The sequence below is a fragment of the Photinus pyralis genome, unplaced genomic scaffold, assembly GCF_008802855.1.
Source record: "Photinus pyralis isolate 1611_PpyrPB1 unplaced genomic scaffold, Ppyr1.3 Ppyr1.4_LG2, whole genome shotgun sequence".
In the NCBI taxonomy this organism is placed as follows: Eukaryota; Metazoa; Arthropoda; class Insecta; order Coleoptera; family Lampyridae; genus Photinus; species Photinus pyralis.
Window position 1 is genome coordinate 47,485,773 of NW_022170403.1, and position 18,912 is coordinate 47,504,684.

At 35.8% G+C, this 18,912-nt stretch overlaps 2 protein-coding genes across 3 annotated transcripts in view; one reads left to right on the top strand and one right to left on the bottom strand.

Moving 5' to 3' along the window:
* LOC116162749 overlaps nt 1-10,499 on the top strand; it is a 36,132-nt gene extending 25,633 nt beyond the window's left edge. Inside the window, exons 2-4 of the mRNA XM_031476440.1 lie at nt 7,932-9,430; nt 9,483-9,697; nt 10,162-10,499. Of these exons, the coding sequence (XP_031332300.1) occupies nt 7,932-9,430; nt 9,483-9,697; nt 10,162-10,324 (1,877 nt within the window). The 3' untranslated portion in view covers nt 10,325-10,499. The remainder of the gene's footprint in view (nt 1-7,931; nt 9,431-9,482; nt 9,698-10,161) is intronic.
* Nucleotides 1-18,912, bottom strand: part of LOC116162747 — a 115,281-nt gene that overhangs the window by 90,068 nt on the left and 6,301 nt on the right. The gene's annotated exons all lie outside the window — the stretch shown is intronic.

Consider the following 18,912-nt stretch of genomic DNA (forward strand, 5'->3'; position numbering starts at 1 on the left):
GCGGCAGAGCACCTTGGTGTGGTTGTTGAGGGTGTCAAAAGTTTAAGAGTCATAATGGCTTGAAATTTTTTTTTTTTTTTTCGCACACACTGGCCAAAATGGCTTAAAAAACTCTACAAAAAAGTTCATTACCATTTTTTTGTGAGTTCCTTTGTTTTTGAGAAGGTTTGAATTGAAAAGTTAAACTATTTATTTTATTTTTCTAAATTTGCATTTTTCTCGAAAAGTAAGCATATGAGTGAAAAATGTTAGTTACAAAAAAGATGTGCCTTGATGAGATTTACAAAAAAGGCTTGTACACTTTTTGCGTCGAGTTCATAATAAAGGCGCTAGAGGGCATTTTCTAAATGTTATACTATGACCAAAGATAATTGCAACGACTCTATTAAAAGTAGTCGGAAAGTAAAGTCAGGAGTTTACCTGACAACTAGTTCCGTAATGAAATGGGGATGTCGGAAATCGTAGAAGATACGAAAGTGGTCAAATTAGGAAAAAGGTGCACAATTAAAGAGTTATTATCATGCTGTAAAGAAAACCAAACAAGTGTAAATCAGCATATGCATGTTTAAAGCGCATTTTTGGTAAAACAGATCAGTATTTTATTAGCAAAGTTTACAATTATCGATCTCACGAGTAATCTGACTCAAAATAGACTTGAGTCTGCACATCTACACTATTGCAGAAACCTTTCAGTGAAAATTTAAAGTCTCTAGCTATTGGAATTGCAGAGATCTCAGCCGGACCGCCAGCTAGCCAGCAATATCGAATATAATACCGTATTTTTTTCCAAAAATGCGCTAAAAATTTCGAGTACTTCCGAAGATATGCCAGGGAAACCGAAATTTGCCAATTTTGTTTTTTTCTGATGTTATATGAAAAAATCATTTTTCTGATTAACAATGTATCTTACGCCCTCTAGTGACAAACTTAGAAAGTTGAAAATAATTTCCAGAGATTTCTCTTGGCCGTTTTTGTTAACAAAATATTTTTCCAAAAGCTGTGCAATTAACGGTACCATAGATATGGCAGGTGTCTATAATTAATTAATTAATTAATTTACACCTTGTACATATTGTAATCGTGATAAATTTTGGAGATGCCAATTTTGCGTTTTATGGATGTTTTGAAGCCCCCAGATATAGCAAACGAGCTCCTGAGTCACTGAAAATTTAATAAGTTTTTCGTTTCTGTGTACAGTGACTCACCATTGGGGTCTCCGTAAGGGTGAGATACAGTTTTTTGTGATTAAAAAAATACATTTAAAATTTTTGAAAAATCCAAAAAACTGAAAACGTTGCGTTTCGATTTCATGCTCTCTACTTTAAACGGTCGGAAAGGTTAGCACCGTTAGCACTCTCTAAGAGCACTTTTTTTTCGGAGAATCTGAATCTCTTATGAGAATTTCCATATAATGCGAGATGTATAGGCTACAGGTTACTACTTTCTTATTTCTTATGAGTTATTTAGCATTGACCCTGTAAGTTAACTTGCTCATCAATTCTCAATGACTAGGTAATGGGAATAGCATATTAATAGAAATGTACAACAATAACAATAATTACGCACATAATCTAATCCCTATTTATAACTTGCAATAATTATAATCGACATATTAAACACCGTTGATTAGACAATCTCAAACGGCGTTTACGTAATTCAAGAATGTTGGTGCAGTTCGATTTTTTGTATGGTTGCGAATATACAGGGTGATTCCTATAGTACCTGCCACCGTTTGGGAGCGTGTAGGTGGTGCGTAGGGGAGTATTTTGATATAGGACACTTGGGGTCGGATATCTAAAATAAGGGTGCCAGAGCCAAATTTACCTTCTGGAATTTCGCGCCTGTAGGTAGGCAACCCAACCGGCCGGCGGTGCACACGGAGCGATCTCAGCCGGCGATGTGTGGCTGACACTTGATCAGAATTTTGTTTAAACCCACGAAATCCCGTCTGCAACGACGCGTATCAAGTGAATAAACACTATGGCACGTTTTACTAACACGGAATACGCGGACATGCACTTCATGTACGGATTGGCAAATGGTAACGCACGAGCTGCACGACGAGCGTGCGCTGAGCGGTATCCAAACCGTCAGTTACCCTGCAGACAGGTCTTTCAAGAAGTTCACTTCCGACTGTGCGAGACAGGGCAATTGCAGGTAAGCTGACGGAGGCTTAACTTTACACACAGATTTGATGATGCACATCGATACTTGGGTCATTTAAGCACCCATTTCGAAAAGTTTGTTTGTTTACACCGACCTCCTCCTATTTCGCAGCCCACTAGCGCCCGTGATCGCGATCGCCCGTTGGTAAATGCCTTAGAGGAGGATGTGTTGGAACGTTTCGAGGCAAACCACGTTGAACACTTGTAAACGTTATTGCTTTTGACTGTCGTTTTCCCTCCTTCCCTCCCATGTCGCTTCCTCGCGCTAACTCGCTCTGCATCGCTTCGCGCGAAACGTCGGTCGGTTGGGTTGCCTACATACAGGCGTGAAATTCCAGAAGGTAAATTTGGCTCTGGCACCCTTATTTTAGATTTCCGACCCCAAGTGTCCTATATCAAAATACTCCCCTAGGCACCCCCTATACGCTCCCAAACGGTGGCAGGTACTATAGGAATCACCCTGTATACTCAGTGACATGGAAATTGCAACACCAAGAAGGAGTTGGAATTTTTTTACCAAACTTGGCAGAAACGTTTAGCTACTAAAAGGTAACAATTGATTAAAATTTAAAAGAAAAAGGATGAAATATAAACATATTTTTATTAATAATAATAGTAGTCCCTCCCTATTGGTTACGCGTTCCCTCACGCTTCGTAGCATCGCATTTTAGCAGACGGCCGATTTCCTCTTGAGGTATTGTGTCCCAAGCCACTGTGAGTAACCTCTAATTCATTGTGTAGAGCTTGCAGTGTCTGCGGAGGATGCAGTAAGTTCATCAGTCTTCTCTTCATAATGTCGCAAACTTGCTCGATAGGCGATATACTGGGAGATCTGGGTGGCTATGACAAGAAATTGACGTTATCATGTGCAAATAAGTCCATAGAACGTCTTTCAATTGTTCTTTTTCGCTCCCCAGCCTTTCCTGCCCCCTCCCTTTCCTCTCTACGACGATCCTGCCCCTTCCCAAATTCATGCCCGATTGCAATGAATCATGGTGGATTGACTTCGGTTAAGGTGACTTGCAATTTTTGTGAACGAAAAACCACCTCCGCCCAAACCAACAATACGACACCTGTCAACTACTCTTAATTCGCGGTAATTTCCACTTTGGCGTATCTAGGCACGATCACAGCCTCAAAAGAAACGATTAAAAGCGAAAACAATAAGAACTGAACAAAATCTCGCAAAACGTACACGATATAAGAATACTAGAAAAAAATGAAAGAACTGTCAAATAAGCCATTACCACTTGATCCATATGAATGAAATTTTAATCAATTGTTACCTTTTAGTAGCTAAACGTTTCTGCAAAGTTTGGTCAAAAAATTCCAACTCCTTCTTGGTGTTGCAATTTCCATGTCACTGAGTATACTTGATTATACCATGATCTAGTTTATGAGATCATTGGATTATACTGATTATATAGGAGACGAAGGCGAAAATGCACTACAAAATATATTGTTTGCCTATTAGATAATGAGGCGAGAGGAATTAAGTGCGCTTTGTAATCTGATTATTCCAGAATATTAACCAAATAAGATGACCGACTTTAAGTAACTTACAAACTTCAACTTTTCTGTTTTCGCAACACTAATAAAACCGTCGAAAGTAAAAAATGTATTAATCGACTTATAAATTACATACAAGTGCACGTTATTGCGTGGAAGTGTAAATGTAATATGTTACACAAGGCTTTTTATTGTGGTTAACTTACGCGGTTAAACGAAATATACAATCACGAAATAGCATGGGAAAACGCGCAAACATGTAAAATTTTGTCCATTAACTAACATGCTGCCTCTCGACATTAAAAGATGGAGAAGGATAAAAAATAGTATGGAGGTTGAAGTTTGTTTGTTGCCCGAAACGGAGTTGAGGAATGATATCCGCATCCGCACTTTACGCTATTTTTTAGGATCCTTCTAAAATAACGATTGGGCACAACTGAAGTCGCCGAATGAGCTATGGATCGTCATCGTCAATTATTACTTTTAATACATATTTCAATGTAACCAAATAAAAATTGTCGAAATGTCGACTATGGCCTGAGATGAGTATCAGTCGTTAGTGGTTGTCTCGTACAGTTTCCCGCAGAGGACAAGACTTTCAATTTCACCAATTAACAACTCAAATGCGTGCTATGAAAAACAGTTTTAAGATTATGAACCTGATTAAATATGGACAAAAGCAACGGCCGGCGCCGTATAAGTTTCAAAATTAATTAGGTATAACAGGTATTTAAAGTAGTCCAACATGACCACTTTCACTCAAGGATATCAACATCATGTAAGGCACTAAAAAAATGAAGTTAGTGATTCGTTATGCATACATAAAATGTATTTCAAGTTCATTTTTTACATGTATGATACACAGCAAAAACTAGCAACCCTATCTATTATATAAGAAGACATGTTATTGGCAGTAATGAAAAGGTGAATGCTATCAGATTTTGCTCAACTGAACTGATCCAAATTGCACTCCTACGCGATCGATTGGCGAAAGTGATAAAAATGTTGTTCCATTTGTACAGTGTCGAATAGACAGAAAATACAGTTTCATAAAGAAACCATAGAAGACATAGCATCATATTGACAAAGTCAGACTGTTTTTTTATGAGGAATTCGAAAATGCCATCAGAAAAGATGCTATTTGAAATAAGAAAGTACTGGTTATCGTTCTAATACAACCGGAAAAGCGGCCAGCTTGAAAATATTTTTAAATGATTCCTTTTGATCGATTATTCGAAAAAGGTAATTCGAATCGAAATTCCAAACTGTTTCTGAGATACTTCTAATGGTCCACTTAGAAACACCACCCTGTATTGTTGTATAAACAATGTCAGTTGGGACGTTTAATTACTAATTAATGTCATCAAAATTTTTAGATTAAGAAATTGTTGTATCTCAAATTTGTTATCAAGGTACTCATTAATGCGACTACGATTAATGACAGTTACGGAATTATTCTTAAGCTCTTCGTTTATTTGAGAAAGATAAATGTAATTGTTTGAAGATAACGTGGCTGATTTAAATCTATACGAAAAATTGTATTATTAGGTAGAAATGTTGAATTAGATATGAAAAACTCTAAGAATTAGTGCGGACATTGTATTGGTTATCGTCGTTGCTATGCAGTGTTTATTGGTTGTTACAGTTTAAAAAAATTTAACTGGGATTTTCGTTTAAATACGCGGAAAGAAGACGCTTTTTTATAAGTCGAGGCCGAACTGCTGTTCTAAAATTTTAGAGACCCTATTCCGGGTCATTAGAAGAAGTGTGATTATGCCCAAATCCGAGTCGGAGTGCCCTTTTAGAAGAAAAAAAGTAGTTTGATTTTGGCCAGTTCGTGGCCGAGTACGTGCTGACGTTGTGAAGAAAACTGAGTCAATTTGTTGGAACGTTGAACGGCGATTGCAAGTTTTCGTTGGGTATTACGTTAATGTAAGATAATGATAAAACATTACCACAGCTGTGTCGGAGAGCGGAAGTAGTGAAATGAAGTTATTATGAGTCCCGTGTTAGCAGGTGTTTTGTTTTCTACTAGATCGATAGACGATAGATAGTACGAACAATATTAGGATTATAAACCCTTTTCACGCCGAAAGATCTCAACTACAATTAATTTTACTGATTCTCGCCCAAAGTTCATTGTAAGTGTTTGTAAAAATTTGGCAACATCCCGTTTGGAATTTAACGATTTTGATTTTTCCCACTGGCTGCTGAGAGTCGGAAGTTTAAGGTTAGGTTTAAATCATTTTTCTGTACCTATCGGGGTAAGGATGTGCACCGGAAAAATTCGGGAAGAGCTAGCTAGGTTTGAAGTTGTTTTGTGGATGGTCCTTTTTGACCTGGGATCAATGCACAATGCGATATCTCCCAAACGTTTTTTTAAGAGCTTTTTTATTATACCTGAATCACAATCTCCGTTTTAAACACTCAAATGCGTGCGAAAAAGGGCCTTTAAAACACACGTGCTTTAAAGTTGCTAAGTAACGATACTTCAAGTATGACTTTTGAAACTGTCATCTGGATGAAATAAAAAATCCTCTTAGGTCGCTTTCTGTAAATGCAGAACATTTCTTTGGCTTTTGTATCTATCCTTTGGTTGAAGCTTTCACAAACGCGCGTAATTTAGGGTATGCTATGTTCCACTCTTTAATCGCAGCATTGCTTTAAAGTTTTGAATGAATGCACCAAAATATAGAAGATTTAAATACCTTTGACATTTCCTTCATATATGCCAGCATTATAGATGCATTTAAGACTGTATTCGTAAGTAACTTCCTATTCATCCATGGAAACAACTTTTCATATTCTTTATAATAGGCTTTACTGGAGTTGGATTTTACACCTACCAACGTTTGTTTAGATTTTACAACAATCGATTTAATGGACGGTGTATTATCTTTTTCAACGGAAATCGTTTAATTCACAAAGACGATGATTTTTATAAGCAAACGTCAAGTGACATTTCCATGGCAATCGTGAAATTACGAACACCCAGCCCACTTAATTAGACACGTATTCGAGTATAACGTCAATATGACTTCATTGTATTCCCTATTTTTAAATTATACTGCAGGTATAATAAAAAATACTATAAGATACACGTGTATAATTAGTCTTTAAAGCACTTGCAACGTTAAAGGCACTCCGCTTTGCGTCGTGCCCTTAAACTCGTTGCGCGTGCTTTAAAGACTTGATTATACACTTGTATCTTAATATACTATTTTTATGGTATCCAAAATTATAAAAAGTTTGCTACTAATCTACACACTTTAAATTTGTGGTCAGTGGCGTACTTCTGCATGGTGAAAGGAGCGTATTTTTTATAGCAACCTCTAGTGTTCATTCTACAAGGTAGGCCAATAGTGTGTGGACAGATCCTTGTGATCTAAAACGAACGGCTTAGCCGCAAATGGATATTTTAAAATAATGCGTATGTCCACATCCAGTTTATACTACTTTTACAGCTAATTTGACTGGACTAATAATAGCGCCTTCTAAGATCAGTTGGAAAATGCGCTAAAAGCTCTAAAAGGTGCGAATGTGTCCTCAAGACAAACATTTTGTAAGCTAATCTTTCGGTTACGGGCTCCGCTACAAATTTGTTCAAAGCAAAGATGTTTCCAATTTTGAGTCCGAAAAGGTGACAATTATGTAACAAAAATCAGTTTTTGAATATTTAGTCATAGGCGTTTCAATCGAATATTTCATTTGATTGATATTCGTTGATGAGAAATAACAAAGGCAAAAGGCGCTGTTTTTTCATGTTCACTTGTTTTTATGGCATACTTGATAAGTGGCCCAATAAAATTTCATAATTCTTGGGTCGTGGACGGCGGTTTTTTTTTATGGCGCTAAGTGATATTTTTTGGGGGACTTCATACAATTTTGTAGGGCTGAAAACTTTATAGACGTCATCGCTCGATGTTTCCCCTTTTTTTTGAGACTGAAAGGTCATTTTTGTGGTTATATAAATATTCAGAGACGCATCAGCCACTCAACCCAAGTTTTTGTTTTTTTCCTTTTCCATAAATTTAATGTGGTATGTCTTGCATTAAAAAACGAACCAAAACTAGTTACAATGTAAATAGATCAGATGATATTTAATTAACTTAATAATTAAATTATACATGATCACATAGAATATTCCCGCAAATACGCCTTAATTAAATTTCCAATCACAATTTTGGAGTGACCACTTTTTATAAATTTCCTAATATAGAGAAATCGAAGATTTTAATTGCTGGTTTTTCATTTCAGATCTCCTTAATTTTTGTCATGGAATTACAACGACACATTACGACAAACCTGCACTTCAGAAATCTACACATGGCCGAACAGAATTTGCAAATTTAACTGGAATTGAACGACAAAAACGTCTTTTACCATATATAAACTTTTACGTTACACAAAACCTGCAACAATCACAAAATGAAGATTATTATATACCCGAAGATCATTACCACGGAGATAAACAAAAAATTCACCCTTCTTCTCAAATTAAATATAGTGAGTTACTGCAGGCAACTTATCAACCAACTCACGCCTACCAACCAGACAGAAGGCCATATCAAGTAAAAACAAAATTTACGCCTTTTCTTGAAACAAACGCCCTTCCCGGTCCATTTACGCCAATGATACCACAACTTCCGAAAGTAAAACTTGTGTACACTCCAATAGACCACAAAGAAAAGATCCCAAATTATAGTGCAATATACGAGAAGCTGCCGCAAATAAAACTTCAACATAGCATAATCGAACCAACGCCCACCTTCGAACCACAAAAAACAGTGTTACAATTTTTCCAGCGGAAGCCGCATGTCAGTTACATACCACTGCAAGAACATCATCGTGAAGCGTATACGCCTCCAAAAACATTTGTTCACACATACACACCTACTAGTATTGATTTGCCAACCCAAGAACACAACTTTCACACAGAAGAATTAAATAATCCAAATCATATTATTCCTCAAAACTCAAACAAGCCACTTGTAGCAAAACCAATTCCCCAACCAATTCGAATAATACAAGTGTCTAATCCCAAACATCACCTCGTACATTCTAACACGCATACGAAAATAACACCAGGCTATGCTCCTTTGGTAACGGTTAACTCTCAGAACCAATACCTAGTTCAAGAACAAAAGCAGTACCACAACCAAAATCACAAGCAATATTTGCAGGAAGTGACTCCAACATCGAAACCATTGGTTTTATATACTCAAAAAGACTATCCGCCGTTAGTTGCACCCAATCAAATTAAACCGACAAGTCCATACGTTATCGTTCAATCTCCCCCAATTTACAGTGCCGAGACGCCAAAAGACCACCTTCCAGGACTACAATTTGTAAACTCTGCACCTGACAATCCACTACAAAATCATGAAGATCCAAATGCGTTAAGTTCAATTTTAAAAAGATTACAAGAAAGTAACGCTTTACCGCACACGTTGACCGAAGACAATATAGACAACAGCATCAAAACCTTAATAAATATACTCCGTTCTTTTAAAAAGGGACAAAAATTCTCAGGTCCAATAGTCGTAGCAGATGTTAACGAGGGCCACTTGCCCAAAACGGATTCGGATTCGCACAACCCGCTCACGCAGATGTTTCCCGCAAACACGCCCGAAGGAGGTACACCCGGAAGACCTGGAATTGATTATCCAGCTCTTTCAAGTATTCCGCAAACGAATTTCGATTGTCACACGCAACGATATAAGGGTTTTTTCGCTGATCCCGATACCAACTGTCAGGTAATATCGTACTACTACCTCAATAATTCCATGATAACAATACCTGTTGCAGGTTTGGCATTACTGTGATTTAAATGGAGGACAGGCATCGTTTTTATGCCCGAATGGGACAATATTTAGTCAAGTAGCGTTAACTTGCGATTGGTGGTTTAATGTCAAATGTTCGACGACGACACAATTGTATGTGTTAAATGAAAGGTTGTATAAATACATAATTCCTCTAAAGCCAAAATTCCCAGAGGATTATGCTGGACCACTAGTAGATAGGTAAGATACAGGTACTTACGGCAGCAGCGTTTTGCTCTTCCTAAGATTCCTGCTTAATTATGGTTGTAAACCACAAAAACGTAAAATGTCTCCAATAGTTCCAAACTGTGTTTCTTCATTAATTTTTCCTGATCAACAACTTGTAGAAGGAAGTAAGTAATAAGCTTCTCTTAGGTTTTTTTGTATAGCCTTTACAATGTGTAATGTAATAATTCCTAGACATGATCAGCCATTGCAAACAGTTGTCTTCAATATGCTATAAATTATACACCATCCAGTTTGATTCATGTGATTTGAAAATTTTGTTTCCAAAAATCTGATGCTGGATTGACAAACCTCAAACCAACTTCAAAACAATTATCCAAAAGGAATACCCCTACCCATATTGAAATGGAAATTATTAATTGAAAATTGTGGATAAATTAATACTTAAAAGAATATGATTGATAATGAATATATTCCAGATACTTGGCAATGAAATTTCAAGAAATGGAAGAAAAATTAAACAAAGAAAAGAAGGAAAAAGAAAAAGATAAAAGTGAAGAAGTGGACGAACTTCAGCTTCTTGAAGATCAAAATCAAGATTCGACAAGCCATACGCCAGAACCTCTCAGAAGCCATAAGTAGAATTTGTTTGATGTTATTAAGTAAAATTCTTGTTATTTATTTATTGAATTACAAAAAAAATATTATAGTTTACTATTAAAAGTTAAGCATGAACGTTTATGTGTTGTGCAATACTGAAATATGTGATACTGATAATAAAAAAAATTATAATGAATAACTCCTGACGTGAAATGGACAATAATTCCGTACAAATGCGCCCAGCCATCTGATGACTTACATCCATTATGCTTTGATAAAAATCTAAAAACCGGTCGATTTTATTTCGAGAGGAGGGGACCATTTTTATATGTAAAAATAATTCATGCAATTAACTCTGTGCTAACGGTTGCAACTCTTAAATGGAATACATTGGCAAGCGATTTTCATTACTTACACAACCGTTTTAGTTCCTTATCGTAGTACAAATTTTTGTTTGAAACACGTAAGTCAAATTATTTCCATAATAACACATTTTAATTATTAAAAAATATACTCCGAGATGGCCATAGCAAACATTTATTTTATTTATACAGTACGAACAGCATTGGTCACATCATAGATAAATGCATATGGTTCAAAAACCAAATTGGTTCTTTAGTTCACTCCTTATTTAATTTATTTTAACTAAAATCTTAATTACTGGTGACTTTAACCTCCCTGCATTTTCTGAAGATGCTAACTATTTGGACAATAACTGTAACAACTTGCTAAACTTTTTGCAATATACAAACTGCTTACAACTAAACGAAATACGCAACATCAATAATCGTATGCTGGACTTAATTATTAGTAACGATAGTTTTAACGTTTCTAAAAGCGATTTCGCCCTTACCCCCGAAGACACTCACCACCCTGCTTTAGATTTTGTGTTTAACCTAAACGAAACCATTACAATCAGTACTACTCCTGGGTATAATCAGAATCGCTACAATTTCCAAAAAGCTGATTTTATCACTCTCTATCATGACCTTTCAAGAAGAAACTGGACTTTTTTGGAATCCTACACTGACGTAAATATTGCGTGCCAAGCATTCTATGAAACTTTGAATACCACTTTTCAGAGAAGTGTACCCACATATCTTCCTAAAAAGAAACAAAGGTTTCCGCCATGGTTCACTGCAGAATTAATTCGAGCCATAAAACTAAAAACTAAACTTCATAAGAAGTATAAAATTACCAAATTATCTATGCATCTCCATGAATTTAAAAAATTGCGAACTTTTACAAAAAGATTGCTATCAACTTTACATCGCAACTATCTGATCTCAACTGAACACAACCTACATGATAACCCTAAGCAATTTTGGTCATATATTCGATCCAAAAAGGGCACGTCACGAATTCCCAATGAATTAGAATACCAAGATCGTACATATAATACCGCCCAAGATATCGTCAACGCATTTGGAACATACTTCTCCAGTGTTTACGTAAAAACTTCTGCCAATTCGACGGACTTCTCTTTCTGCAACTACACATCGCTTATACATCTGCAACAGATTACCGAAAAGGACATAATAGAAGCCATCAAAAAACTTAAAGACAAGAAAACTGCCGGAACGGACCAAATTCCTGCCTTTCTAATTAAAGATTGCGCTCGAATATTTGCGTATTCCCTATCACTTTTATTTAATTTGTCATTGAAACAATGTGTTTTCCCGAACGTATGGAAAGTTGCGAGAGTTTGTCCTGTTCTCAAATCTGGATCGTCGTCAACATTGATAATAAATTATCGTCCAATATCGATTTTGTGTAACTTTTCAAAATTATATGAAATTATACTGTATGGAAAATTATTTGATCAATGTAAAGCACTCATTACGGAACATCAACATGGTTTTGTGCCTCAGAGATCAACAATAACTAATTTGACCTATTTTGTACAGTACTGTTCGGAAATAATAGACAAGCGTGGACAAATAGACGTCATCTATACGGACTTCCGCAAAGCTTTTGATCAAATAGACCATCACATAGTCCAGAAGTTAATTGCGTACGGTTTTAGCCATCCAATAGTTCAACTCATTGCATCGTATTTAATGGATAGAAAACAGTTCGTGTCATATAATGGCTACAATTCTCACACCTTCACGCCCACATCTGGAGTACCTCAAGGGTCCAATTTAGGGCCATTTTTCTTCGTGGTTTTCATTAATGACTTACCTTCGGTAATTTCTACGCAGAAACTATTATTTGCAGACGATCTGAAAATCTTTTCACAAGTTAAGAGTATCTCCGATTGCGAAAAGCTTCAAATGGACCTGAACAACATACATAATTGGTGCAGCATGTTTAATTACACCATATGCAATACGCCTTTAAACAGACACAGTGAAACAAAGGACTTAGGAATCTACATGGACAAAATGTTAACGTTCTCAACTCACATTAATAGCTTAGTTCAGCAGTCATTTAGAATTCTAGGTTTCATCATTCGTGTTAGTCGTGATTTCACTGATATATCGACCATTAAATCATTGTATATATCATTGGTTAGAAGTAAGTTAGAATATGGTTGTGTAATTTGGAATACCTCATTTAAAAAGTATGAAAACAATTTAGAAAACATACAACGTCGGTTCCTCAAATATCTATGCTTTCGTATGGATGGACAATATCCAATTAGAGGATATTCTAATGATATCATGTTAGAAAGGTTCGATCTACCTTCGCTATCTTCTACACCTTTTCCACTTTTATTCGAGAAAGTATCAAGTTAATTTGAGAAAGTATCAATTGTATTTGAGAATAGTCAAATGTATTTGAGAAAACAACAAATGTAGTTCAGAATAGTGATTTGTATTTGAGAAGGCATCAAATGAATTTGAGAGTAGTAAATTGTATTCAAGAAATGGTAAAATTAAGTATTTGAGAATCAATTGAAAATGAGAAAAACAAAATCATATGTATAACATAGCCTGATGCTGCCGCTGCTGTTGCGGGACTACATACAGTAGCGGAACTAAAAATTTGATTCTTAATTATAATTCATTAGGAACAATATTACATTCTGAAACACAATAAAATTAAATGATACTTTCTCAAATACAATTGACTATTCTCAAATACATTTGATGTTTTCTCAAATCCAACTGACTATTCTCATCTACTTTGACGTTTTCTCAAATACAAGTAACAATTCTCAAATACAATTTACAACTTCTCGAATAAAAGTGGAAAAGGTGTAGACGTAAACGGATGGCTATTGCTTTCTTGTATAAATTTTTAAGTAACAATATAGATTGTCCTGTACTATATAGGTATATGTCATTCGCAATTCCACGGTTGTCGTCTAGACATACCGTCACTTTTTCGTTGCCATTCTGTAGAACCCAAATACTGCAAAATTCTCCTATATACGCCATGTGTAATCAATATAATAGCATAGCCCACGTTGTTGATATATTTAATACCACCCTTAGTATATTATTAGATTCCGTTAATTAACTAAAATAATAATTCTCAATTTTTTTATTTTTTTTATTTTCACTTATGTCATGCTTAAAATTTTTCTTTTTTTTCGGTTATTATTCGCACTACATGTATATCTTACCTAATATTGTCCTAGTTTATGGAACTATTCTGTTTGGACAATAAACTATTATTATTATGGTCGGTGTTTCTTGTGAGAACTCAGGTCTAGCCTGGTTAACTAATCGCACGGATTAAAATCAAGTAACGATTAGTATCTGTGTCTGTGTCTGGTGAAGTTATGTAGGGTTCTAAAGAAAAATAAAAAATAAAAATAAAATATCGCACACTCACATTGGAAATCTAGGGATAGTATGTAATTCATACTTACCAACATAGCTATTAATGGCCACAATAGTCAACGCTATCAGGAAAGAAGAAAACAAAACAAAAATATCATTTATAATAATTCCTGTAATTTTATTAAATAGAGTTTATTGTGTAAGTGTTTCTTTGGCTTTGCGTTTGGGTTGAATACGAGTGGGTTGCGATAACGTGGTCTGTTTCTGTGAAGAAGGAGTTTTGTGTTTTTTAACTGTGCTAGGACGTGTAACTTTATTGGGTGGACCTGTCTTTGTAGTGCAAGTTGCGTTACTTGTATTTACGGTGTTTCTTTGTTCTAGAGGGTGTATTTGTGTTGTTGCTTGGATTATTGGTGGAGACATTACTGTATTTTGTGAGCCTCTAGTGCTGTTAAGGTTGCTGCGTTTGGGTTGAGTACGAGTGGGTTGTGATAACGTGGTGTGTTTCTGAGAAGAAAGAGTATTGTGTTTTTTAGCTGTGCTAGGCCGTGTAACTTTATTGGGTGAGGGCGCGTCTTTGTAGTGCATGTTGCGTTTGTTTGTTCAGGAAGTTGTGTTTGTGTGGTTGGTTGAGTTAAGGGTGGAGATATTACAGTATGTTGTGTGTCATGTTGTGAGTCTAAAGTGCTGTTTAGGCTTTTGCGTTTGGGTTGAATACTAATGGGTTGTGATAATGTGGTTTGCTTCAGAGGTGAATCTCTGATTGTAGTATATGTTGTATCATTTGTTGTACTTGTTTGTTCGGTAAGTTGTATTTGTGTGTTTGTTTGGGTTAGAGGTGGAGATATTACAGTATGTTGTGTACCGTGTTGTGAGGGAGTGCTGTTGTTTACATGTATACGTTGTGGATCATTTCTGTATGTAGTATCTTGTGTTATGTTTAGAAATTTACGAACAATATGGCATGTGTTGATAATGACTGCTTTTTGTAAATGTTTGTATGTGTTTTTGTTTAAACCTAATCGTTGTAAATTGTGGTGTATTGTCTTTGGTATAACTCCGGTAGCACTAAGAATAATGGGAACTATAACAGTAGATTTCATTCTCCACTGCGTCTTAAGCTTAGTTAAGTTGTTAGTGTTGGGTATGGCAATGTCTATAATACAAATGGATTTTTGTGTTTTATCTATAAGTGTAATATCTGGTCTATTATTGTGGATAGTTTTGTCTGTGAGTAGTGTCCTGTCCCAATATAATTTGTGTGTGTTGTTTTCAAGTATGATCTGTGGCGTGTATTTGTAGTATGGTGTCGTATTTGTTATGAGATTGTGTTTAAGTGCTAATTTTTGATGTATGATTTTAGCTACCTGATCGTGTCGATGTTTGTATTCAGTTTGTGCAAGTCGTGTGCATGCCGATATTATATGTTGGATTGTTTCTGATGTTTGTGAACAGAGTCGACAAGAATCGTTTGTCACTGTTTTGTCTTTATGTATGTGTTTTTTATAGTTGCGTGTATTAATGACCTGATCTTGGATTGCTAACATGAAACCCTCCGTTTCCGGGAAGATATCACATTCAGACAACCAAGTGTGCATTGCTATAGAATCAACACAATCCTGACTAACCTCTTGTGGAAATCGTCCATGCAACGGCTTTTGGTTCCATGTCTGTATGTTATTTGTGATGTATGTAAGTTTGGATGGAGGTGGGAGTATATTAGTTTCGTGTAGGTTAAGTGGCGTGTAAGATTTGTCTGCATATGTTACTGTTTTGTGTAGGACTGAAGTATCTGTTTTGTTATAAAAGTATTGTCGCAAATTGTGTATTTGTGTTTGGTGCAATAGTTTTATATCTGTAAGTCCTCTACCTCCTTCCGAACGAGGAAGGTAAAGTCGTATAGTAGAGGAGTGAGGGTGATGTATATGGTGTTTTGTTAATAGTGTACGTGTGTTTCTCTGTATTTGTTCTAAATCTGTATTTGTCCAACGTATAATCCCAAAAGAGTATGTAAGCACTGGTGTGGCATAAGTGTTAATAGCTTTGATTGTATTTCTACCGTGTAATTTTGTTTTAAGTATACTGCGTACTCTTTGTAGGTATTGTGTAATAAGTGTTTGTTTTATACTCGTATGTTTAATGTGTGTGTTTTGCTGAAATCCAAGATACTTATAAGTTTCATTCTCGTCCATGGAATTTATTAAATTACCCTGTTCGAGCTCATAATCTAAAAGTTGTCTTTTACCAGCTGTGATGTGTTGTGTTTTTACATTTATCGATTCCAAAGTCCATTTGTATGTCACGTGAAAATGTTTCCGTGATGTGTAGAAGGTGATTAAGTTTTATGCTTGTGGAAGAGTATAATTTCAGATCGTCCATGTAAAACAGGTGTGTAATGTTGTGATGTATTTCGTGGTTGTGTTTAATATTGTACCCAAAGTTAGTAGTGTTTAACAAATATGAAAGTGGATTAAGAGCAAGACAAAACCAAAGCGGACTTAAAGAATCGCCTTGAAAAATGCCTCTTTTAATTTGTATTGAGTCAGTAATAAGTTTTGTGTCGTTTAGTGTAAGTGTTAACGTAGTGTTCCAACATGACATTATGTAATTGAGGAATTGTGTAATATTGTTGCTGACTTTGTACATTGAGAGTACTTGTTGTAACCAAGAGTGTGGTACTGAATCAAATGCTTTTTTGTAATCAATGTATGCCGTGTGTATGTTTCGTTTGTTATGTCTGGATTGTTCAAGTATTACAGAGTCTATAATGAGTTGCTCTTTACAGCCTCTGGAATACTTGGTACACCCTTTTTGTTCTTCGTATAAAATGTTGTTATCAGTACAGTGTTGGTATATTTTGTTTGTAATGCATGATGTAAGGATTTTGTATATTGTAGGAAGGCATGTAATTGGTTTAGATGGGTCTTGTGTATTGTTGTCTTTTGGGAGCATATAAGTGATACCTTGTGTAAAGAATGCAGGAGTGCGATCTGGTGAATTAAGAAGTTCAGTAAATTGTTGTGCAAGGTAAGAGTGAGTGTAGGTAAAATATTTCCACCAAAAGTTGTGAATGTTATCAATGCCTGGACTTTTCCAGTTATGTAAGTGATTAATAGTTTGAATGATGTCTGTTGTAGTGATGTTTGTGTTATTCATAGGAGTAATGTATTCAGTGCGTGTGGTTTCTGTGGTAATCCACGGGGCGTGTGGATTGTGTTTAATGTCTTTGGTCCATAAGTCAAACCAGTATTGCTGAAGTGAGTGTAGAGATGGTGGAATGAGTTTTTCATTAGTGCTGTTTTGTGTTAGTGATCTGTAAAATAGTTTTTCGTTATGTTTAAATTGTGTGTTATGGCGCTTTCTGTCTGCAGTTTCCCTATAGCGTTTTAAACGGTTTGTGTATATTGATAGTTTTTGTGTGAGTGTATCTCTATGTTCGTTATAGTTTGTATTTTGTTCTCGTGTGGTGTGATTGTTTAGTTTTGTAGTTATGTGTTGTACTTGTCGTGTTAATTTTGAAGAACGAGTTCCTTGTATGTATTGTGTAATTCGACCCAAGTCACGTCTGATGTCATCGATGCGATTAATCAGGCGTTTTTCCCAAGCCGGGGGTGAGCGTTTTTTTGTTGTGTGGTGTTCTTTGTTTGTTGTTATTCTTGAACCGTTACATCTAGAAACTGCAACCGCACCGCAATACACAACAAAGTGTAGTTGATGTAAGCTTGTGTTATCGTTAATGTAATTTGGTATTATTATTATTATTATTATTACTGTGTCTGTGTTTAATAATAAAGTGGCGCATACAAATATCAGGAAGTTATATGACTTTTGGCAGTGTACATTTGGCATAAAGGATGTTAAGAATGTGGCACATTTTTTAGATTAGATATAGGTTTGGCGGGAACGCGTTCCACAATTAAACGCGAACCAAAGGTGCCTGCTAGTAACAACAACCGCGACCATGATTCAATGCTTTTGATTTGCGGTACGTACCATAATGGCCATTTGCACCAACAAATTTAAGCGGAACTTAGCTTAAGCGTAGCTTAAAATCCATGGCAACCATTGTCTCAATAATTGTTGCCATGGATTTTAAGCTACGCTTAAGCTAAGCTCCGGTTAAATTTGTCGGTGCAAACGGCCATAAGCTGCACTTCCAAAAATTAAGTTTTTCAGTTTTGCCAACTTAAGATAAACCGTTATGAAATTGTAGGAATTGTAGGAAATATAACATAACCTCACATTTCCACCAAAGTAAGTGATCTTTTTATTAAGATTGTGAATAATGTAAGGCTTCCTCCGCAAATTGTTTGTGGAAAACGCTTAATTTTGGTATCCATTTATTAAAATGACTAAAGGTTGAAATTGAACTGGCGGCGGTCGAGTGAAAAATTCTGTTGTATCCATCATTTATCTATCACAGGAGTTGCGCCATGTAGAGGTGACAGTGATACTTGTAAGAGTGATTTACATACGATTTTTCTTATTATTAATGAGCTTGTGGTAGGCGTTATAGAGACCTTTGAGGCATCTTCATCTGTTGCACATCAAAAAGATTTAATTCCAATATTAACTCTTCATCGTCATCTGAAGTATTATTGCACAGATAGGTATAAAGTTCAAATGTCACGATCAAAACAAACACACCTAACGACAATTTACTGAGACTACGAAAATTTAAGAAACCGTTACTCCCCATTGGCTGTAGCTACACGCCACACTGGTACCAACATTGAAAAATTCATTTCAACTACCGGTTACACAACCAATAGCCAATAAACTTTTATACAACCCATTACAACGTAACCGGCGCTCGAAATTCAACCTACGGTTGGTGAACTGGCGGTTGACAAAACCTTTTACACAACCGGACCTTACCCATATAGCATTGTTAAA